At 54.6% G+C, this 24,722-nt stretch overlaps 1 protein-coding gene across 1 annotated transcript; it reads right to left on the bottom strand.

Annotated features, from left to right (window-relative positions):
* Window positions 1-220: 220 nt before the first annotated feature.
* LOC124239870 (myelin and lymphocyte protein-like) lies at window positions 221-24,101 on the bottom strand. The gene is made up of 4 exons (XM_046662261.1): window positions 23,980-24,101; window positions 6,317-6,484; window positions 5,024-5,149; window positions 221-419 (listed from the first exon to the last, which is right to left on the bottom strand). The coding sequence occupies exons 1-4, from the start codon at window positions 24,052-24,054 to the stop codon at window positions 279-281; spliced, it is 510 nt and encodes a 169-aa protein (XP_046518217.1). The 5' UTR covers window positions 24,055-24,101; the 3' UTR covers window positions 221-278.
* Between the last annotated feature and the right edge of the window lie 621 nt (window positions 24,102-24,722).

The raw sequence follows: 24,722 nt of genomic DNA on the forward strand, positions 1-24,722 counted from the left end.
AGAGCCTGTGGAAAATTCCAGCAGAGATTTCTCAAGATCCAGTCCAGGGCTCAGCAGGGATCTTTGTTTCATGGTCTCTCAGATCACAGACTCCACAGTCCACCCTACCGCCCCCTTTCACAAATAGATGACCCTGAAAGACGGCTCAGTAGTTGGAAGTCAAACGCAGCAGGTCCCAACCATGACAGGAGGGACATGGGAGAGTCAGCATAACACCCTCAAGACACACAACGTTGCTCTTCTTTTGGTTACTTTTCTCTACCATCGAGAGTCTTTCTTCATACTAAAAAGCTGTAAGGCGGCCGGAGAGTTATCACCATCTGGCTTTCCCACTGAGTGTCTTTTGCTGCTTTCTTCCATCTGATTAAAGAAAACACCGCATGGACCATGTACAGCAGAGTGGCTACATATGAAAACACCTGAAAACAAGATAAATGACCATTAATGGGCACGCGTGATCGACACTGGGCCGGCTACTAGATTGGTGCTTGGGAAAACAGACATGAACTGTGTGGACGGCCATTGCTTCCCGTCACTCACACAGACTTCCTTTCTGGCTGAGCCCAGACGTGGCCACAAATGCTTTCAGCACAGAGCTCCAGGTGACCTCACAACCCACTGGCAGTGGTGTGCAAGGTCAGGCATCTGCCATCTCACATCATCATAATGGTGCCACCAATTGGAAATGGGGGTCCTCAGGGGCCCCTCCAATGATACAGGCCAGTACCAACTGCTCTGTATGGGAAACTTGCTTCCTCCACAGCAGGAAGAGCTGGGTCCACCAGCTGTGAGCCCAGCGGCCTCGGTTGGAGAACATGAACACAGGGTTTGCTGGCTCTGGTTAAGGTCTCAATGCTGCCTGGACATCCTCAGACCCACCAGAATGTTATTCTAGGATCCTAATCTCACAGACACGGGCGAGGAGCCAGGCTCACAGGACTGAGGGACAGGGACAGGGAGGCAGGATTGTGAGATGCTACAAAGGAGGGGCTTCCTGAGAAAGCTGCTGGGAAGATGCAGTTGGCTGTTTAGACACTGGGAACAAAGGCCCTGGAAAGGTGGCAAATGGTCACCTGTGGCCTGTCAAGCCCCTGACATGCTGTGCTCACTAGGCACCATCTATTCCCAAAGGCCCGTTGCCCCCAGTCCCATATCTGCTCCTGGACCTGTGACCTGGGGCGTGGGGTCAGGAGTTTCCAACCAGGCACGACACTTAGGGCGGCTACGCGTCCGTGACCCGTGAAAATGCCCAGAGACACCAGCCGTCACTGGGCATGCCCTCTCCCGCCCCACACAGGGCGAACCCTTCACCCTCGTTGGCCAGAGGCGATGAGTCAGCAGAGTATTTGATCACACATCTGAGAGAGCTCATCCGGGAACTCTGAGGCAGCCCGCCTGAAAGGAGCGGTCACCATGGATGAGCAGCCCCCCAAAAACACCTCAGTCCGTCAGGCAGGAGCAAGTTACTGTCCGGGCAACTCCAGACCCAGCGAGAACCCTTGGCAGAGGAGCCTCAGAAGTCCCCACAGGAACAGGACACAGAGCTTATTTTCCAAGTGAGGGCAAGAAATGGCTCCTTGGGGACACAGACAGCAGGGACATGAAGGGACATCCTTTTGCTTTCAGAAACCTCTCTCCTAAAAGGCTGCCATTATTGCCCCCTACTGTTAGGATCCAGAAACCTCCTAATTTCTGCAGAAATTTCCAGCTCCCCTCCGTCGGCTCCCACCAACCCAAGGGATCCCTTCGGTGCAGACACTCTGCTGTCAGCAAATGGGGGAAAAGGTCAGCTTCTGAGGCAGGTCCCATCTAGGAATCACAGAGGGCAAGAGGTAGGCCAGATGCTCCCAAAGGCCACGGGTGTGAGGAGAAGGTCTTGAGATACCTCCCACATCCCGGACGGGCCTCCCCGAGACCATGGGAGGCTGTGTGATGGCTGGGCAGGGTCTAGGGTTGAACCCTGAGTGACCAGGACTCCTTCCCTGTGCACGGATACAGCTGATATTCTGAATAGAAAAGTGGGACTTCACATTGAACCAGGCTGGTTTCCCCCTGGTTTCAGCCCAGTGTGCTTGCCTGCTGAGAACATCATGATTCCTGGTTCTGGCACTCCTGACTCTGCATGGGCGTGCTCACGCTTCTCCAACTCAGCTAACAGAAAGGGGGACACAATCAATTGTGGACTGGATAAAGAGACGCTGGAAGAGTCATGAATGGAATACTCTCCAGCAACGAGAAGAAACACCCTGCATCTCTACCCAATGGTGGGATGAGCCTCACAAACCTAAGGCGGAGAGAAAGAAGCCAGAGAGAAAAGACACACACTGTGCAATTCTACTCACATGAAGTTCAAAATCAGGCAAAATCGAGGGAGGCAGCTAGGAATCAGGCCTGTGGTCATCCTTGGTGTGGGTGCATAGTGATGGTGGCAGGACAGGAAGGGGCTTTCTGGGAGCTGTTTATGATGCTGGATTTCTTAATCTGGATGCTTGTTACACAGAGGGATTCACTTTATGGAAATTCATCAAGCTGTGCACTTGCATCCTGCTCACTTCTCTGGATGTTTGTTGCATTTCGATAAAAAGTAATAGAGAAGTCGGAACACGGTAGAGCCCAGTGGTTCTCAGCTAGAGGTCTGTCAGTGGGCAGGGGCGTTAATCCACCCCATCTGGGTTGTTCCGTCAAGTGCTGACCCACTAGCCACGTTCGTCGACATGTCATTACTGTTGTCTGCAATAACTTTACGGAAGTTGTTGTCAAAGGCCTTGCTGATGTCTGGTCGGAGAGAAGGCTTCTGGGGTTGGGATGGGGGAGGTATAAGGCTCTCTAGATGAGGGGAGATGAAACAGAGTCATTTGAAGGATGACGGAGGAGGTGGATGACCAGCCTCCCAGGGGAAGGAAGAGCATCCTAGGGGCTGCCTGGCTGTGCTACTGTTTAGAAACCAGCCATGTTGGGAGATGAGCCAAAATGGGAGACATTCCCACACTGTGGGAGATTTGAGGGGTGCAGGGACCATGAGGTGGCCATGTTGATGGGCCTTGGGAGCAGGCTGGCAGCTTAAGAGGAGCATGTGGCCTCCCCAGGGCAGAGGATGGACCCACAAGGACACAGACAAGGCTTTGAGGAAGCTTCCCCAGAGCCCAACAGTGCCCACCCTGTGGGATTTCTCTCAGCCTCTGCTCTGTCCTCCCCAAAATGGGGGGAACGGCACAGCTTTGGCTCCTGGAGCTGACATCTTATTATCTGTCATTACATTTGACCTCGGAATTTCCATAATTCATAGGTTGACCTCTAGAAATCTGAAGAGCACTATTTCTGAAACTATCTCTTATTTTTTAAACCATACCCTTGGGTAGAAATACATTTACAATACGGAGTTAGCACACTTGTGCAAACCCACCCATGCCCAGCTCTGGAAAAAAAGTTTATGAAACAATACATTCTCCTACTCCTGTCATTCTGACCCATCCCATTAAAAAGGAAATCCATGTCATGACCTCACATGACCTCCCCCACCAGTGGGTCTGGCCCCGCTGTGGAGACCGTTCCTTTTAGAGCTCAGAGACCTGCACACACTGTGCCCCCAGTCACACACAGTTGGCACCTGCGTTTGTTCTGCTGACGGGGTGAATGAGGCTCAAGCCCTGTTCCCCCAGGGCTCCTGTGAGGCCTCGGCAGGGAGCTGTTCAATATCCACAGTCCTCGAGGGGAAGGGACAGGAATCGCCGTCCCATTTCACAGAGGAGCAGGCCGAGGCTCAGGGAGCACAGGGGACGTGCACAGGGAGCTGGTAGAGACGTGACCTCCGGCCCCTCCTCCTCCCACAGGTGCTCAGAGCTGTGGTGCAGGAGACACTGTCACGAGGAGCTGAGGCCTGATCGCACAGCAAACACCCGCAGCTGGGGGTCTGGACTCGCTGGGCCCAGAAGGGCCTCTCCACAGCCCCAGTCCCAGAGCCAGGGCCTGGGAAGACCCCGGCCACTCGATTTTCATCCCAGGCCTCAGTCTGCCACCCCTGACTATGCTTCCATGGAAGACCACTCATGGGGCCAGGACACCCAGGGGCCAGACTCACTGCTCCAAGCTGGTGCTGAGGGTGGTGACAGGTCACCTGGCCTGACACCAGCCTCACCCATTCCTGGTGACCTTGGAGCACGTTCTCCTGCTCGTGGTGCCCTGGTTCTCCATCTGCGAAATGGGGATGACCACAGTGGCCACCCCCCAGGGCTGCTGTGAGGTTTCAATACGTTTGTTCACAGAGAGCTCGGACGGTGCCGGGCATCAGCGGTCACATCCTCACACACCCACTACAGGGCCTGGGCCTTCCTTGCTGAGCAGAAACCCCCAGGCCCATTGCAACCATGTGTCCTTCTGGCTCCCTTCTGGGCAGGCAGCGCAGTTACCGGGATTTGTAACGATCTGGGCCTGGCCAGCCTGGATCCTCCCTTATTCCAAGAGAAGAATATCACATCTTATGGGGACACAGAGCCCCTCCAAGTGAGCCACTGTTCCTGGGAATGTTGGTCGTACCAAGGACAGCCCTTTGGCAAGCATGCATCCTTTGTTCCTCTGCCTACTTAAGCAAGCTTCTCTTGGAGGGCTGTTGCGAGTACACACTTCCATCCAGCCGGCCACCCCTGGACACTCTCTCTGTAAGTCCCAATAAACCTGTATGTCTCCCTCACAGTCTCTGGGTTGTTTCTTCAGTCTCTTGGCAAGGTGTCCTGCTGCCCCAGCCCAGCTGGGCTTGTGGCCTTACACCCGCCCTCTGCAAAGCACACCCAGGACCGGACCCTGGGCCAGCCCAGGCCTGGGCAGCGCACCCTGAGGGGTGACGAAGGGAGTCTTAGGCACATCCCCTCCCTTCTCCGGGCTTCGTGTCTTCATGATGAGGGGAAGGTCTATTTCATTCAAAAGTCAGTGAACTGAAAACAGAGGGGAGGGCTCGGGCAGCCTTCCGCTCAGACCCCGTCAGTGGGCGGTGGGAGAGTGAGCACGGGCGGGTAGACGGGGCACTCACCGCAGCGGCGATGTTTTCAAGGAAATGTTCATACGTGAAGCCGTCTTCCATGGAGATGACAGCCAAAGCTTCCAGGACGGAGAGGCTGAAGTATAACACGGCAGCCAAACAGTGGTAGGTTACATCCTGCAGGGTCAGAAAGGGCTGTCAGAGAAACAGGGTGCCCAGACCGGGAGATACAGGGCAGCTGTGGTCCCAGCAGGGCCCGTCCACCCCTCCTGTCCCCACCTGGCATGGCTCAGGTCCTTGGTCACCTTCTGCTACTCTCTTTGACTCCCCCCACCCCATCCACCATTACCACCCCCCACTCCCCTCCTCGCAGAGGTAGTTTGTCCAGCTGAGGTTTATCTCGCTGGTTGGGGGCAGAGTAAGGACTTCAGTGGAGAAGGGACCCTGCTCTCCCTTGAGAGGGGATCAAGTGAGGAGGGCAGCTTGGGACTGAATAGGCAGAAGTTGGTTCTGGGCCTGAGAAGTGTCATCCATGGTCACAGTCCTGGTTCCGATGTGGCCTCAGTGACCAATGTAGGGGAGAGAGGCCCAGGCCATTTCCATTGTTCTTGTTCATTTTTTTGAGGGGATGGGGAGGCAGGGGGCTGCAGGTGTGTTTACAAGCAAAAAAGCACTAGACTGGGGTTTGAGTAGCTGTAATTGGAGGTGGTTTCACAAGTGTAAGTAGGAGACCTTTTGAGAGTGAGAGGCCTGGCCAAATGGCCCCACCCCCTCCAGGGGACATAAAGGGCAGGGTTCCATGTGTAAGTTTTGCCCTCTTCATGGGCCTCAAGGAAGAATTTATGTAGAACAGAGACCACAGGCCGTCTCTCTCCCCCATCAGCTCCCTCTCTGGTGACCCGGCTTTAGAAGCTGTGACATGGAGCTGGGCAGTAAGCGTGGCATCACAATGGGCAGGCAAGGCCAGCCCCCAGGACCCTGCTCCCAGGAGATGGAAACCAGCCCTCTTGGACGATGGGAGGTGCCAACAGGCCCCTGGCAGGTGAAGGCGGGATGGGAGGGGGGTTGGGCAGCTGGTTACCCATGAAAAAGGCAGTCACACAGGAGGAAGCAGAGCAGACGGTGACAGTCAACCTCTGCCGTCCCCTTCTCCTGACCTCCTGGCTGCAGGGAGCCCCGGGCTGCTGTGCACAGCTCGGAGCTGAAGGCCGGGCCAGCTCAGCCTTGGAACATGGGTGGGAGATGTCTACAGGGCAGCCTCAGCCAGCACTGGAAAAGCCAGCCTCCCAGGGGAGATAGTCCAATACTACCCACCCCCCTCAAACATGCAGGGCTGGCACTCACCAGGTCGATCCACTTAATAACCTTGTCATCGATGCCAGTTACATACAGGAAGAACAGGATAGTGGTGCCCACAAAGCAGAACACGGACACGAACATCACCCAGCCCTGGATCAGGGGGAGGGGCACCTGGGATGAGGCGATCAGGATCCACACGAGGCCCCCAAAGACCTGCAGAGGGAAGGAGGGCAGGGTGAGCATCGGGCCAGGAGAGCCCACGCATGAGGGGCAGAAAAACAGCAAGGAGGCAGAGAACAGCGGGGGGCATTTCCTCACCAAGAATGATTCTTTCAGCCCCAAGGCTCTAGCCTGGATCTGTAGTGTCAGTCTTTTCCAATCCTCTTCTTGTGTGCCTTTAGTCACTTTTTAAATACAATTTTCATTTTTTTATGTAACAAGCACTTATATCACATTTATATGCCAGGCACTGTCCTAAGCACTTTACAAATATTAACTCAGTTAATCTTCACACAATCTTATGAGCAAGTCACTGACTCATGTGTCAGACGGGGAAACTGAGGCATATGTAAGTTAAGTAATTCATCCTCGCAAGAAAGGACTTATGCCATCCAGTATGATTATTAGAAGAGATAATTCTGAGATTATATTCCTCATAGTCTTTTTGATATAACAATATCCTTTCTCTTATGAAATGGTAATGACTAGAAGGTTCTTTTGGTCTTTATTGGCAAAATAAATCAGACCAGCTATGTCACTAGAATTTTTTTAAACAAATTGAGTCCTTAAGTCCCCAAGTCCAGGAAGTGCTCTGAGTGTTGGCATTGGGGCTGGAGAGAGGGCCCAGGTCAGCCAGACTCCTCGGGAGGTTGAGGATGGCATGAGAGCCGCACTCCCCCATTGGTATCCAGAAGACAACCCAGCTGATGTTCGCAGGGTCAGTGAGCCCCAATCAAAGAGGAGTGCAAGGACAGACGTGGGGCCACAACACCCCTCAGTGCCACAGTCCCGCTCCCCCTGTGGACAAGCTCACCACAAGCTGGGACTCTCTGCACTTGTCTTCCCTTCTCCTTGTCCCTCTTCATCCCAATGACATCAGCTCAGCCTCATCCGCCATCCCCACCCAGATAAGGACTCTGCTGGGAGTGGGCTAGGACACGGTGGGGGTAGATGGCTTTGCAGTCAGAGAGTCCAAGGTATTGTGACCCTTGGCATCATCCCCCTAAACATCTGGGGGCTGAGGACAAGCTGGTCCCCAAGTCCTACACCCCCTGTGGTGTGAACTCAAGTGGTCCCTTGACCTCGTCTCCCTATACCTGCTGCCCACCTGCTGGGTAAGACACGCCACTGTCCTCACAGGGGTTCTCCGAGCCTCTTAGCTGAGAAGCAGCAGGAGACAATCAATCACATTTGGGTAGAAAAACAGTGCAGTGAAGAATCTGGAGTGATCAAAACCAAGTTGTGCTTAATGAATCGGATCTGGGCACTCTGCCCGGAAGACTTCCTCTACTGATGAACCTTAGACGGCCTGAAGGAAGGCACACGACAAACCCAGTGGGATACACTTTACAACTTATAGTAATTGGAGCAAAATCAGTTAAATGCAAATCCTCAGACTGCCACAGATGAGACGTGTGGGTCGATCTCATCCACAGTTGCCCTTAAGATCAAACAGGTCACTGGGCCTTTTCCATCACGGGCACTGACACAGGCACATGAGCCGACGGCTGAAACGGACTAGGATTTAGGAGGCACGAGAGTGTGACATGGGAAGAGGGAGGATTGGGTGTGCCCATCCTGTGGGCAGAGGCGGGGGCCTGGGACACACTTCTCCTAGGCGTCCTTTGCCTGGTCGACTGGTGACCATCCAAAGAGGACCAACCGTTCACACACTCTCAGAGAGCCCTGCACTGCTCCTCATTCAGCTCGATTCCTCCCCGTGTGGCTCGGTCAGGAATCAAAGGCAGAAAGAGTGAGGGGAAGTCAGAGCACAGTCCCCACACTGAGTGCTCATCACAGAGTACTGAGTGAGCACCAGCGAGACGGGGCCGCAGCTTCGAGGTTACCCCGACTCTCCACCTGCTTTGGGTGTGCGCTTCCACCAGTGTGAGGAAGACTGTGTTCCAGCTCCCTAGGAACGCTCCCTGTCACACACACTCACACACACACACACACGCTCATACACACTCACACCCTTATGCAGATCCCCGGGGTCTCTGGTAAGAATCCCGTCCACAGGAGCAAAGTCCAGCCTGTGCTCCATCCCAGCCCTGCCCCCTGGCACCTCAGGACCCTGTCCCGCCTCTGGGTGCACCACCTTGCAAAGGGCCTTTAAAAATCACGCTGACTTTTTCTTTAGATGGTTTCTCTGTAGCACTGAGTTTCATGGTACGATGGCGGGGAGAAGTTCTCTCTCTTAGACAGCTTTAACGAGAGAGAACTCACACACTACACAGCTCACCCATGCAAAGTGACAATTCAATGGTTTAGGATATTCACAGACATGTGCAGCCATCATCTCCACAGCCAATTTAGCACATTTTCATCTCCTCGAAGAAACCCTGTGCCCTTTCACTACGGCTCCCTCCACCCCTCCCATCCCTAAGCGACCACTGACCCACTTCTAGTCTCTATTGATCCCCCTATTCTGAACTCTCACGAGTTGAATCATATAAAAGGTGGACTTTTGTGACGAGCTTCTTTCATTTAGCATAACATCTTTCAAGGTGAGACATTCTCTCTCGAAGGGACTCGTAGGAAATATCTCCACCATCACAGCATAGCCCACCGGCCATTCTGACCCACCATGTGGGGACACTGAGTGAATGTGGCTCAGCTCTCTGGAGCCTCCAACTGGCAAGAGCTGAGGAGCCTCTGGCGCCCAGGGACGTTCTCATAGGAAACATGCCACCAGGCCCTGTCTCTCCCAGAAACATATTCTAAGTGACACGTCATGTGAAGGGAATGTTCTCACACAGAGGAAATGATTAAACCCTGGGGTTTTGCTCCCAGGAGATGGGCAGTGGGCCTGCCCTTTCCCCCTCACAGCCCTTCCCTGCAGGTGCCCAGGGGAGAAATGCAGGGCAACCTGCACAGGGGACCATCTGGGAGGGGGCTGAGGTGGGTGCAGAACACCCCTGAGAGAGGACGGGTGGAGCAAGGAAAAGAGTCGAGGCTGAGAACAGAGGTTCTATTCCAGCTGGATGTCTGGGAGCAGCACCCTGGACACAGACACAGCTGCTGTGACAGCTCCAGTGCAGATGCTGGAAGGGGTCACAGCTGGAACAGCTGCACAGAGGTGAAGGTCCCGCTCCTCCCGCCACATGCCAGCTCCCGCAGCACCTGCACTACGCAGCATCTGCACGGGCGGGAGCATACATGATCCCTGGAGAGGGGTTCTCGCCGCATGTGCTGGAGGAGCTGCAGCACGTGACTCGGCCTCTTGGGCCTCGGCTTCCTCGTCTGTAATGGCATTTTGCAGCTATCTCCCCACACTGTGGGCTGGTGCAAACTGGCTGAAACCATGGAGGTGAGTGTGAAGCTGCTGGCACTGTGCCCAGCACCATCCAACAACTGGGGTGGGACACTGCTCACCCAGGAGGCCCACAGCCCAGTGATGACAGACGCAGAGGCAGCCTGTTACAATGCAGGATGATGCCCCGCCCGAGTGGGCCTACCAGCCCTGGGTGGGGCAGGGCCCCATCGAGTCTTGAAGGGAGAGATGGATGTAACTGGCTCACCTGGCCACAGGTTCACGAAGCAGCTCTCCAGGGGGAGGAAAGAGTACACGTGAGTCCAGAGGATGCTGGAGCACCCCTGAGAGCTTCAGAAGGCCAGGGAGCCACCCACCAGGTGGGAGACAAGGAGTGGCAGGAGAGGGGGCTTGAGGGAGGGTGAACCTGAGACAGAACTGATCGCTCGGCCAGTGTGGAGGCCTCCAGGCCCCCCTCAGTGCAAAGCTGGGATTCGGCGGGAATCACGGACACAGCCAGCGCCTGCCGCCCTCCCCCTACTCAGTGTTCAGAGAGCACCAGGGAGAGTGGGCGCTGCGCCCCCACCCAGGGAGACCAGGCCTCCTGGGCAGGGAGCAGCCCACCCTATCCTGACCTCAGGACCCCGCTGGACAAATACTTCTCAAGAGCGAAGGGGTAGGTGAGGGTTGAAGCATTTCCCTTCCTGAAGAAAACTCTAAGCAGCTCCCAGCTTCCGGGAGGCAAATGCTCAGAGGTGATTATCTTGAAACATTAGGTACACAAGTAGAGGCATGGCCTCAGTTTCCCTTTATCTCTGTCTACGGATGGGACTTCCTACCACCCCTGCCAGCCCCTGGGTCACCGTCCTCCACAGGAGAGAGGGTGCAGCTGGCTGGTGTGCTCTCAGACGAAGGTCTCTAAGTCGGGGGGCCGACAGTCACCTGGTGGAGCTCTCTCTCTGGGCCCAGGTCCCCAAGCTGGAAAATGGGGGCGGGGCCTGGGCTAAGGCTCTGTGGTCCTCAGCCCTCAGTCTACACTGGAATCACTGACACACCTGGAAGAACACCGACGCCCAGGTCTGGGCCCAGGGTCTGACTAGACTGCAGAGAAGCAGAGTTACAGGACAGGGAACAGACACCCGGGCTCTTTGCCAAAGGCCTGGGGATGTGTCTACACCACACGAGCCTGTGGACGATGCTCTGGTGACCCCGTCAGACAGAAGAAGAAGTGCCTGGTGTCTGCACGCCCTGCCAACTCAGCAATGGCGGCCCAGATGCCCTGCAGTTCCCGCCTGGACATGGGTGCAAACTTCCCTCCCCTTTCCTCCCCTCCCCTCTCGTCTCCTCTCCTCAGGCTTCAGTCCCTGTCTTACCTTGAACATGAGACTAGCTCGACCTTGGGTGTCCTCTAGACGCTGGGACCCAGCCTCAGTGTCTGTGAATGAGGTTGACCTGGTGATCTGAGGACCCACCCACCCTGGTGTTTCAGGACTGGAAACCGCCCGTCTTTAATTCAGTCCAGTTTAGGATGCTGAGCAGAGCTGAGGTTCTCTAAGAACCAAGGATAACGTACAAAAACGAGACAAAAAATTCCCCAAGGCTTAATAGAGTTTACATCCGTGGTCTGCCTGATCAAATGATTTTTGTGAAAAAAATTTCCTCAGTAGATAGTCATGGGGGAAGCTCTCGTGTAATCTCAGAGAAGACTCTCTTTTTCTTTCTGAATTAATCCACAGGAGGCAGGCGAGGGGGGTGAAGGGTGTAGACTTTACAGCCAGAGTTACCGAGTTTGAATCAGCTCTGTCACTTACTAGCTGGGTGGCCTGTTGTCTTTGGGGGAGTTTCTTAACCTCTCTGTTCCCTCTCCAAAAAACAGTGATAACAGCAGTGCCCGCCACATGGGGTTGGGCCCAGGAGCCTGGCACATGGGGAGCACTCGAAGTGCTCACTGTCACAGCTGTCATGTGATGAGGCAAAGCCTCCCCTGTAACCACATGACATCTCAGGAGGGCTAGGATCTCACCGTGCACAGGGACCCCCTCCTCACCTGGGTACAACCCAGGATTTAAAGGTCACTTCAAAATCAGCAAAAAGAGAAAAACCTGTGATCGCCCAGAAACTGAAAGTGGAGGAAAATGTGTGTGCCTCCAGGGAAGGACACAAAGAATGTAAAAATGTGAGAAAGTCCTGCAAACATTGAGCCTTGGTCACAAAGGGAAAGGGATCCTCTGGCACGTTCTAGAGATCCGTGTGGCGTCCCCCTGCTCGTGCAGGGCTGAAGGAGATCCACGTGCACAACCGTCAAGTGTTCTTGCTGCAGGACATGGACACCTGAGGTCAGCGCAGAGGAATTGCTCAAATTCTCTGGATTTTCTCGGGGGCTCCATCTTACTGTGTCAGGGTCTCCACAAGCAGACCCTCTTCCAACAACAAATCAAGACATGAACCACAGAGCGCTTCCCACACACACGTCTGCTCGTGCGGCCCCTCGGAGCCCAGCGTCAGAACTCCCACCAGCTCCAAAGGCACAGGGTGCGCCCTGAAGGTGCGTGTGACAGGAGTTTGTGCCTTGGACTCGAGAAGTAAAGGACTCTGGGCACAGAACACAGGCTGTGCTCCTAGCACTCAGCCATCTTATCACTTAGCCAGGCAAAAGTCATCCTCCAGGAAGGAACAGAAAAGCTGGCCACACTGGATGAGGCTCATCCCAGCTGCTGTGTGCTCTGGGCCCTAGGTGCTCTCCCAAGGCCACAGGATCAGCAGCCCCAATTCTGCTGCTGGAAATGTTTGTCCCCACTGAGCTCTGTCAGCCTCAGGGACCACGCAACGCCAGGCGGGGTGCTGTGGAGGGGACTGACCAGCACAGTGACCGTGTGCCCAAGGAGAGGCCCACAGTCCCAGCTCCAAGGGTTGCTGAGTAAAAAGGGAATCATTCTGTGAGTTAGAGTAGAGGGCATGTCCCATGTGTGTGTGAGTGTGTATAGAGGCGAGTTAAGGATGAGCTCCTTCAGGGAAGGGCAATGGCATCAAGGTGAAGTCAAGAGGACATGAGCACCAGGGGGCAGGATAATCATGGAGAGGCGGTCAGAGGAGAAACACCAAGCCCCCGACACACTGGAGCCTCCCAGATCCCAGAGAACAGGGCTGAGGGCGGCCGGGGGCTGAGAGGCAGGGAGAGCAGGAGGCAAACACGGAGGGGATTCTGCCAGCCCCCTTAGTTCTGTGAGTCCCCCCCCTCGTATGGAGGCGCTCAGCTCAGCAAGTCCAAGGAGGGGCTTCCTTCACTTGCTACTCAATCACTCAATCATTCACTCATTCATTCATGCATTCATTCATGCATTTAACAGATGCCGAGAGTGACCACGGCCATGGTCAGCACTGAGGGCAGGTTCCTCCACGGAGACAGGCTTTATTCAAAGACACACAAATAAATGGAGCCCACCTCTCCCTTCCTGTCCTCTCTCTTCCAGTCCTGCCACCAGACCCCCTGGAGCAGCTCTGGGTCCAGCAAGGGCAGAGTCAGGTCCTGGTGAAAGTGATGGGGCCCCAGCGAGGGTGAACACAGCTCAGCACCTCTGCCCAGGACAGGGGGCCCAGAAATCTGCAAAGGACCCCCAACTCTGACCCCAGGGGAGGTGTCTTGGGGGGAGTCAGAAGACTCCTGTGTGGGGACCTCCTCCCCCTCTGCCAATTATTGGGAATCTGAGCTCTGAGGCCACTGCCAAAGTGAAAACAAGCAGTGGTGTTGAGGCCCCCTGACTCAGTTTACCTACTCCAGTTGCTCTGCCCTCCCAGGCCCTTCATGAGCAGGCTCCCTCCTTCCAGGGGACCTATCATGCCACCATCCCTCCCAAGGCAGCTTAGATCGTGTCCTTTCATCTACACGGAAGGCAAACCCAGGAGTCTGTTTGTAGACAAGGACAGAGATTTGGGATTCACAGAGAGAGGAGGGGCGTCCAGGTCTGTAGCTGATGTTACCAGGGCGAGTGTGGCCTGGGAGAGGCCCTGCTCAGCCCTCCCCCCACTTCCCGAAGTCCCCGGGCAGTCTGCTCCCCGTAGCACCCGCTAACCCTCTGCTCCCCAGCACCGGCCGTGAGCATGACGGACGATCGCTGACCAGTGTCGGCCTCCCCCACGAGGCAGAGGACAGTCACCAACTCCTGAGGAAGGACACTCTGCTAGACCACAAAGCTGGGGCTCTCACACAGGCCTGTCCTCATCTGGGTGGAAATTTTTCTTACCACATCTGTACTCACTGGCCTTATAGCAGTATAAACAGAAACAACAAGTATCCGTGAAAAATACAGTAAGCCAGTTCTAAGAGACAAAATCCGTGGAAATGTAGACCAGACAGGAGAGGCTTCGGTGTGAGAAAAACAAAAGGTATTGATGGGAGTCACTGAATAGGTGAGTGATGTGGTCAGCCAGCAAAACAGGTGTGCACCTGCCGACAGAGAGAAGAAACCCCCCATGAACAGCCCGGCACTTCTCTGAGGGTCCCGGGGGGCTCCCTGGGGAATTGGTGGTGGCTGTCAGTTTCACCCCCTGTCTGCCCTTGGGGCCAAGGACTCTCTTGCCACTCATAAGCATTAGTCAGGCGGTAGATGAAACCCTACCCCTTTCCAACCAGTGCACGCTGAGAACAAATGTCTCAGAGGGGATGGTCTGGGTCAGGACATGGGCAGACTCAGGGTCCAGGTGGGAGACAGAACACAAGCACACGCCTGCAGGACAGGAAAGGGGTGCCCTCAGGGTGGGCTTCCAGGTGGAGACATTGGGTAAGCTGGGCCTGAAGGACAGAGCACTACCATGCCACCTGCACCAAAGGAGCATCAGAAATGGAGACCAGCGAGGACTGTGGGGCTGGCTCTGGAAAGAGTCCTAAGACACAAAAGCTGGGTAGTTCCTTCCCCCCAGGCCTCTCAGTCCAACTGTCCCTGGCTTATCACCAAGCAGCCACAGGGCGGGATGGAGGCTGGGGAGGTGGGCACGATTATGTGCCAGAAACTGACCCCTCCCTGAACCAACGCCCTTCCAGATGGTGATGCACTGACTCTGATAACAAATCAGTTGTAAAGGGAACTGGTCCCTTCGCTTTCGGGCAGATGCAGCAATTTGCCTGGCTCTCAGAATTCACAGAGCTTTCCCCCTACCCTGCCTGGCATCTAAGGTCAAAGGTGGTGCGGGATCAGCCTCATGGCCCCTCCTGCAGTTGCCCCCTTTGAGCGCGGATCCACCAGTTGATGGGAGCAGCTGTTTGACTTATTAGTAAATTAGTGATAATTGCATCTAATAGCTATTGAGTAGGAGCTGCGGGCACCATGTGGTTTGAAGAGCTTTGTGGACATTACACTCAGTCCTCACAGCACTCCTTGAGGTGGGTGCTATTATAGCCCCATTTCATTGATGCAGAAACTGAGGTGCAGTGGCCGCCTCACACACCCACAGCTGCTGAGGGCCAGCTCTGACAGGCTGGTTGTGGAGCCAGATCAGGACGGCCCTGTGTGTGGCAGTTACTCAAGGCCACCCAAGGGGAGTTCACCATGAAATCTCCGTTGTGTAGGGCCATCTTTGGAAATGGCCATGAGAACAGTAACATGGAGGGAGAGGAGACTGCCCGGTAGCCTTCGTCCTGTTCCCAGCTGCCCTGGGTCTAGAGGAGCAGAGAACCCAAAGGAGGAGGTGATGGGAGGCAGCCTCCCCTCCCCCACCCTCCACTGGCTAACAGGCTCTGTCCCTTCAGAGGAAAGAACACCAAGGTGTGTGTTTAAGACCAAAAACAAGCAAAAGATCCGAACCCTGAAGGACATCGCTCCCTCTTCGGCAGACACAGGCCTGTGGTCCTCATTGCCTGGTCCATGAACACGACCTTTGTCACCCCACCCCCACCCCACTATCAGGGTCAGGATGTGGCCTTCATCTCCTGTCTTTCTTCCTTTGCTCTTTTCCTGGTGTGTCCCCCCCAAAGCCTGTGCCCTGGGCCCTCTAAGGGCCTCCTTCAAAGGTGGATCCAGGAGTTTCAGGGTCCTCCCCCTCCTCCTCCTCTTCCTGCCCCCTCCCCTGCAGCCCAACTGCCTGCTAACAGGAGGGGGGCTGGGGTGCAATTCCAGGTCAGCTGAGAGGGGCTGGGTGGCCCTGGGCCTTCCTCTTCCACTGCCTGTGCAGATCAAGCTGTGGTGGTGGGTGTAAAGGCTTTTTATCTGTTTCCTGCATATTTTTCTTTTTTTTTTTTTCTAAAGATTGGCACCTGAGCTAACAACTGTTGCCAATCTTTTTTTTTTTCCTCTTTTATCTCCCCAAATACCCCCTGGTACATAGTTGTATATCTTAGTTGCAGGTCCTTCTAGTTGTGGCATGTGGGACACTGCCTCAACATGGCCTGACAAGCAGTGCCATGTGGGCGCCCAGGATCCGAACCAGCAAAACCCTGAGCCTCTGCAATGGAGTGCCCGAACTTAAGAACTTGGCCACAGGGCCAGCCCCTGGTTCCTGCATGTTTTTCTCAGGCCCCAGGGCCTTGGTGCACTACAGGGATTAAACACAAGGGTGGTTCTGCCCCAGTGTGGGCAGAGCAGCAGCTATTAATGTGCTGGGAGTGCTAGAGAGCCTGGAGCAGAGAATCAAGGCCAGTCCATCCCCCTAGGAAGTCATTATGCTGCTGGGGCCCAGCAGGAGCCAACCAGGAACCAAACCTTCCACCAGAATGCAGAGGCCAAGTCAGGGCCCAGGACACAGAGAACCCAGGGAGCTGCTCCTGCTCCTGGGACAGTCTGCAACCTGTGAGGAGTTGGCCACACTTCCCCATGGCAGCAGTGCTCCAGGGACGAGGGGGGCCCACCCTCTGTCCTCACCCATCAGCACCCGAGGAGGACACCTGCTGGGCCATCTCATAGGGCCTGCCCTTGGTGGCCTTTCATTCAAAACACTATTTCCAGGGACTAAGATTTGAGAGGCCAGGAGGGAGCCCCAGATAGAGAGATTACCCCACCTGCGTCAGGTCAGGTCAAGGAGTGACTTATGGAAAGGTTAAGTGCAATCTTTCTCAGTGGAGCTTGGTTGTGATGACACATGCATGAACCTCCCACAGCTGAGCCCACCATCACACTTAGCAGTTTCCAGAAAACAGCTCAAAGTCACTGACTCCTCATTAAAGCAGGTCTCTGGTCCTTGAAAGACCGGAAAATCACATCTCAACAAACACCTGAGAGACCTCTGCCTAGAATCCCCCTCCCCTTAGAGAGGGGGAAGGAGGAAACCAGGACAGTGTCCTGACAAATAGAAATGGCAAACAACAGGATACATTGGAGTACATGAGGAAGCCATTTGGTGTAAACCTAATTCAGCCTGACTTTGTTTTTTAAAAAGGGTCTGATATGGCCGTTGAGCATGCATTGTATATCCGCTTTAAGCATTTCCTATGGCAGGAACAAATGTCTTTAAGATAAAGGTGCAACTTCCCCCACATTGGCATTTCCTTAAGGATAAGCATCTTTCCCCAGGCTAGGAACTGATTGCTGCGCCCTGTGACCACCCAGCTCAAGACAACAGACCTGCCATCCTGCTGTGTCCACCTAGACAGCAGACCTACTACCTGCTGTGTCCATCACTCACTGGCAGAGCAGTCTCCTGACTACTGTAAAAGGGACATTTCAATCATATGTGAAACATGCTCTTTGAGGGTATATAACCACTCTGTACACTCCACTTCTTTGGTACCCTTCCTTCTTTGGGTAAGGAAGACCGTAGGCTATGGTCCTCACATTTTTGGCTCAGAATAAACTCACCCAAATTTTCATCTGTAGATTAGTTATGGATTATTTGCATAGACAGTCCTTACCCCTTTTAAACAGCTACAGGGAGGGGCCTGCAACACAAGGAGATGACACAGGCCCAGGGGTCAGTGGGCACAGCCAGGGAAGGCCAGCATCAGCCAGTGTCCTGCACTGGCCAGCAGGGCCACTCCCACTCTCTGGGGACTGTATGAGGGTCCCTGGCTGGGGCAGCACAGAGAGGGTGCCTGCCCTGAACCTAGGAGACCCTCAGGGCCCTGGCTCCCTGCCCCAGCCTCTCACTGAGAACGGTCCCCACTATTCTCTCTCCCATAACAACGTCGAGGGGGTGGGCTGGCCTACCGATGATCACTCCAGACCTTGCCGGATCCATGGGGGCTGTCAGTGCTTATCAAATGCAGGTTCCTGGGCCAGCCCTGGCCCTAGTGACTCAGAACTTACAGGGCGTGTACGTGACAAGCAGGCCTGGGGGTGTGAGCTCCCCAGTGGCTCTGAGTTGTCCCTTCACTCCCTGGGGGGAGAGCAGGGGACAGGCCTTGCCCAGGGCTCCCAGGTGGGCGGGGTCCCCTAGTCATGATCCCTCCTGCTGTGGGCAGTTCATCCCAGGTGTCTGAGTGAATGCAGGAACCTGGATGTGACCTGCTGTCACTGCAAGAAGTCCCACCCTGGAGACCGGGGCACCTGGGCAGCTGCCGCCCCTCTCGGAGCCTCAGTTTCCTCCCAGCTCTGGAAAGTCAGGTTTCCGCTTCTACATCTCTCAGCCCAGGAGTCCTCATGGGGCCTTCTCAGTGGAGCCGGAATGTGGGCCACCCACCAGAAAGCTGCTCTGTTACCCTGCCCAGCACCCCACTGCCCCATCCTGGTTCTGGGGTCTGAGGATCCCAGACAGGTGAGCATCTAGGGCAGGTCCCAGGACTTGTTTGGTCACTCTCAAATAATAAAAAGTCCCCAGTCACCTTAGGTCACAGAAACAGGCTCACATTAGTAACTACTGTGTCCAGTTCACATAAGAATGGAAACTGCAAACTGACTCCAGGTGGCTCCCCCACCCCACCCTACCCCAAAAAGTGCACCCTACAAGCACTGCCTCCCACCAGGTGACCCTACCCCTCTGAGTCCCCAAGCTCCTGAGGGGCATGCAAGGAGGGAGCGCCCGCCCTGGAGAGTGGGGGGCACTCCAGCAGGCTCTGTCCACAGAAAAGTTCTCTCCATTCCAGCCGTTCTTTCAGGGGCTCCACTTCACACAGGCTGGGGGGAGGGAGCGGGGTTAACGACTTCACTACCCCTTTCCAGGCATTTCTTTCTCAAATTCTGAAAGTGGGGGCTGGGGATACCGCCTGGCCCTTTGTGAGAGAAGTTTCCTCTTGGGCCTGGCCAGAGCTGAGACAGAAAGCGTCCTAGGTTAACATCTTGTGCTGTGATTGGGGGCCCAGTGTCAGGATGCCCCTGGCTTAGAAGGGAGGAGGAGGAGGAAGAAACAGAGACTGTGGTTCCAAAAGGAATGCCCCCTATGGGTGAGGACAGGGAACAGGCCAGAAGCAGAACCCTGGGTGCAGCTGTTGGGGAGGGGAGACTCTGGACACTCCACCGGGGCCTGTGTGGGTGCACTTGGACCCACCACCTGCAACAGCAGCGTGGCCTGTGGGCTCGGGGGCTCAGAGAGCCAGGGTCACAGCCCTGGCTGGGCTGTCTTCCACCTCGCGGGAGGACCCTGAGCTTTCAGAGGGCAGGAGCTCTGGGGTGGGGTGCTGGGCAGTGTAAGGTTGCCATGCCCCACCCTGAGCCATCACCCTTCCTGCTCTGGTGGGCAGTGTCCCTGCCTTGGGAGGGGAGGGGAGCCCCACCCTGTTGGTCCTGGAGGCCAAGGGTTTCACATCTGCTTCTCCCAGGCTATTGGGAGCTCAGGCAAGGAAATAGGAACTGAGTAATCAACTTGGTGGACGACAGATTTAAAAAAATAATCATGTATTTCACACCCATTGGACCAGCAGAAAATTACAAAGTGTGACACTACCAAGTGTGGCCAGGATGAGGGACAACGGGGACTTTCACCTGCTGCTGGTGGGAGTCGGGAAGGTCCAGGGTTAGCCTGAAGCTTATACAATTTGGGACCTTCTTTATAAAAGAATAAAAAAAATGAGTCTGAGTCTTGGAAGGGGCCTGAGCAAGTGGGGGTCCTGAGCCTAATTAAGCTTCATAAGCTTCCCAGTGACTCCGCTCCCGGGCTGTGTAAATTGGAATAACCCTTTTGGACAGCAATGTGGTAACTCTGGGAAGATGAAGATGTGCATTCCCTATGACCCAGCAAGTCCAATCCTCTGTGTGTCCCCCAAGAAATTCCCAACATGTAACCACAGAGGCCAATACAAGAATGTTCTTTGGCAATGCCGTCTGCAACAGTAAAAAGCCACAAACTGGAACCAGCCAAAATGTCCATCATCAGAAGAATGGACAAATAGCATCACTGTGTATAAACCTCAACACAGTTGCATGGAAAGCTCGCTGCAGAAGGACATGACAGGACGACACTATTTCCACGAAGTGTGAAAAGACAGAAAACAGAGCCCCGTGGAGCTCACAGGCAGTCAGGGTGCAGGGAAGGGCTGACCCTGTCTGGGCGTCAGGACCACCACGTCCAGCCCGGGGCTCCTGAGGATGGAGGGAGGGGAGTAAGACAGTGGCACATCCAGGGGCTGAGAAGCCTCCTGAAAAGCTTATTTCCCTCATACTAAAAGTCAATAAGGCACAACACCAAGATTTGACAAAGCTGAGTGATAATTATGTGGGTGCCTATTAAAGTATTATATATACTATTCTGTAATATTTGAAATGTTTCCTAATTTTTTTTTTTTTTAAATTGAAGTGAAGTTTGCATAACATAGAAAAAACATTTTAGGAGCCAGCCCCATGGCCAAGTGGTTAAGTTCATACGCTCCTCTTCGGCGGCCCAGGGTTTCACTGGTTCAGATCCTGGGCACAGACTTAGCACTGCTCTTCAAACCATGCTGAGGCAGCATCCCACACAGCACAATCAGAAGGACCTGTAACTACAGCATACAACTATGTACTGGGAGACTTTGGGGAGAAGAAGAAGAAAAAATAACCATTTTAAATTGGCCAGTTCAATGGAATTTAACACATTCACGATGCTGGGCAGCCGCCACCTCTATCTAATTCCAAACATTTTCTCCCCCAAAAGGAAACCCCGCACCCATTATGCAGTTGCTCCCCATTCCCCTCCTCCCAGCCCCTGGCAAACCACCAGTCTGTGCTCTGTCTCTACGGATTTGCCCATTCTGGGTATTTTATATGAATGGAATCATACAAATTGTGACCCTCCTGTCTGGCTCCTTTTACTCAGCACAGTGTTTCCAACTGTGTGGGATGTCTCAGTGCTTCCTCCCTTTCTAGGGCTGCATAATATTCCACTGTGTGAATATGTCACAGTTTGTCCATTCGTCTATTGACAGGACATTTCGGCTGTTTCCACCTGCTGGTTACTGTGAATAGAGCTGCTATGAACACGCATGTCCATGTGCCTATTCAGGTCCCTGATTTCAACTCTTCTGGTTATAAACCTAGGTGTGGAATTGCTGGGTCATAGGGTAATTGTTTTGAGGAGCCATCCAACTGATTTCAACAGCAGATGAACCATTTCACATTCCCACCAGCAATGTGTGAGGGCTCCAATTGCTCCACAACCTGGCCCACACTTGCTATTTTCCAGTTTTTTGACAATACTCATCCTGATTTCATGTGAAATGGTACCCCACTGTGGTTTTGATTTCAATTTCTTAATGACTAATGGTGTTCAGTATCTTTTCATGTGCTTATTGGCCATTCATATATCTTCTTTGGAGAAATGTCTATTCAAGTCCTTTGCCCATTGTCTAACTGGTTTGTTTATCTTTTTGTTGTTGCCTTGTAATCATACATAATTAAAACCGAGTGGCCAGCACATCCTTGGGCCCTTTCATTCTCTGCTCTTTCACACACCAAAACATAAAGAGCTTCGTATGTACAAAGTGTGCAGAGGAAACGTAAAGGACTGGCGTCTGCCTTCTTCCTGTTCTCCCTGCTCCCTGGGAGCCACCCCCAATCTAGAGAGGAAGAGAGAGATTGGAGGTGACAACTGAGGCATCCAGCATCTCTCAGGAAGTGGGGGTGGGGGGTCAGTCAGCTTCTGGGCAGACAGAGCTGAGGTGGAGGGAAAAAACAACTTCTAAGACAGCTGAGCAGGAAGTGGTCTGGACAATAAGGAATTATTTCCTCTAGAAGCCACTGCTATCATAGGTCACATAACCGCCCTGGAGGAGAAAGTTCCACTAATCCAGGGCTCTGAGGTTCCCCACCCCCTGCTCTCTCCTTTCACTTGGTGGGATGGGGGGACCCTCCTGTTCCCTCCCCCACAGACCACCCTGCCTGGCTGGGCTGTCCCTCCCCCAGGGGCACTCCTTCCCCTGGGCTGTGCCTTCTGTGAAGCCAGGTCCCCCCCACCTGCCATCTCCTGCTGCCACTTGAGCCAGCTCTTGTGAAGGCAAGTGACAGAGGTGCCCCAGAATCTTCTGCATGAAGCCCACCTAACAGCTTCTCATGATTCTTGTCACAGTGCTCCCCAAACAGCTGCAAAGGCAGAGGAAGCCTCTCATTAGGACAACTGAGGAGACACTAGGAGGACCTTTTGTTGCTTAAAAATCTCTCTGCCCACCATGCCTCACCATCAGCCATCATCTTTTTTGGTCATGAATCTGCCTTTGTAAACACAGCGGCCTCTGACAGAACCACCACCACTCATCCCGGGTCCTGGGCACTGTGCGCTCATCTTCAGACGTCCAGCCTCGGGCAAGCACTGGCCAAGTGCTGAATAGACTCACCAGAGGAGCCACTTGGGGAAACAATGTTCCAGTGGGTGCAAGCCCCTCCCCACTCTGGGCCTGGGTGTCTCTATCTGTAAATGGTGGGGCTGGGCATAGTGGTGTCCTAGGTTTCTTCTAGATGTCACTTCCTTGACCCTGGTTGGCCCCAGGACTTGACATCACTCTGGATACACCAGGTGTGAGCTCAACTCAACCCTTACAAATGCAGTGAAATGGTGCCACCAGGCAACCTCAGTCCTTTTAGCCCTTTCCCCAAACCCTCCATGGATGACAGAACCTGCTCCCTGTGCTGGTCATACCCTCCTGCCTCCAATCAGGCAAGAAGAAGCTGGGGTCCTGTTTTTAAACAGTCAGGGCCAGCCCCGTGGCCAAGTGGTTAAGATCGCATGCTCCGCTTTGGCGGCCCAGGGTTTCACTGGTTTGGATCCTGGGCGGGGACATGGCACCGCTCATCAGGCCATGCTGAGGCGGTATCCCACTTGTCACAGCTAGAAGGACCCACAACTAGAATATATACAACTATGTACTGGGGGGATTTGGGGAGAAAAAGCAGACGGAAAAATAAAAGAAGATTGGCAACAGTTGTTAGCTCAGATGCCAGTCTTTAAAGAAAAAAAACAAAAACAAGTCAGGTTTGGACAGATGCTTTGCCAACCAACTCTTCTGCGATGGGGGTGCTGGGAACGGAGTCTCCATGGCTGCATCGCTGGGCACCCACAGAATACACGCAGCACACCCCTCCCAGGTAAAGGCCTGTGGCTCCTAGGAGTTTAGGCTGAGGGCGGTCTGAAGCTTCCCCACACAGTGAGCACTTTACCAGGAGCCCAGGGTAGGAAGCACTTTCTGGCATTCACCAGCAGAGCTGTGCTGTTCTGGCCTCAGAAGGGATTAACCACAAGTATGGAGGCTTCGGACTGCTCAAGGTCAGCCAAGGCACAGGAATGCTCTTGCCATCCTCCTCCTTTCCTCCCACTCCACACACAGGGCAGAATGACTGTGGCCGAGCAAAAGATGGCCTGTTTTATTATTTCCAGGTCAAAGTTGTGGCAAATGTGTTCTCTTACCAGAAACCTTCAAAGGCCAGAAGAGAATAACCGGGATTCAGCTCCTCCTACACCAACCCAATCCTCAAACCTCGGTTGACGATGCTCAGGTTTCTTTTGCTGATATTTGTAAACGTAATTCTAACCCTGGACAAAGCTGGGCACCTCTACAAGGACGTCGCTGTCTCATAAGGGCTTTCTCTGCGCGGTCCGTGGGAAGCGGGTCAGAGCGCAGCTTCGGAACCAGCGCGCAATGGACGGACCCTGGCCCACTTCCAACGTCTGACTCGAGTTACGAATTTGGTTTTTCCGCCCAAGTCCTGGAGACTGTTTCCCCCATTGTCGTTGGTCTAGAAGGGGCCAAACGACTGGGGTAGGGGAGACTTGCCTCATCCTGGCCTCGCTATCCCGATGCTACCGGGACCCGCGCAACTTGTGGATCTGGTCCAGACGGCTGTGAGGAGCTCCCGCGATAGTGTGCGTCACAGCCCATGCCGCCCCCTCCCCAGATGCGCCAACCACTCACAAACTCGAAGATCAAGAGCGCGTCAGGGAATGTGGTGAAGACTTTGATGCCGCTGGGCAGGGGTCTATCATCCATGACGGCACGCTGGCTTCCGCCTCGGGACAGGCTGCCCGGCTCGGGCTCCGCGCCGACAGCTCGCTTGCTCGACGGAGCCCAAAGGTTCGGTCCACCCGCGTGCAAGTTGAGACCAGAGGCGCCCGGGACCCAGGAGGGAGGAGCCGGGGCCGCTGCCCGCTCTGTCCCGCCCTAGCCAGCCCTGCGCTCCCCGAGGGACCCGCCAGAGTGCCGCGTGCGCCGCCCAGAAACACCGGAGGGCGCGCAACCGGTCAGGGGAGCTGGGGCGGGGGCCCCTGTCCTGCGTCCCACCTCCGGGCGCCATCTCCCGATGAGATGATGATGAGATGGGAGCAGGAGAAGCCGCTTTGACAAAGCGCTTCTCACGCTTTGCCCTCTTCGCAGGGGATCACCATCCCTTAAGAATGAGAATCATCAATAACTAGGCTCCCAAAAGTCCCCACCGCGGCACCGCTCAGGTCCCCATTGCTTTAACTGTTCTTAAGGCGGGTCTCCATCTTTCACTGGGTGCGTTAATATGAGCGACCTCCGCGTCGGAGCTCACGGTGGGACGAGGTCTAGTCCTGCCCGCAGCTGCAGGCTGGGGGGTCTGCAGGGTCGTCGTCGAGACCGGCTCTGGCCACCACTCCTTCTCCCCGCGCCTTCGCAGCGCCAGGAGCCCTGCACCC

This window comes from Equus quagga, chromosome 5 (assembly GCF_021613505.1).
Source record: "Equus quagga isolate Etosha38 chromosome 5, UCLA_HA_Equagga_1.0, whole genome shotgun sequence".
Lineage (NCBI taxonomy): Eukaryota > Metazoa > Chordata > Mammalia > Perissodactyla > Equidae > Equus > Equus quagga.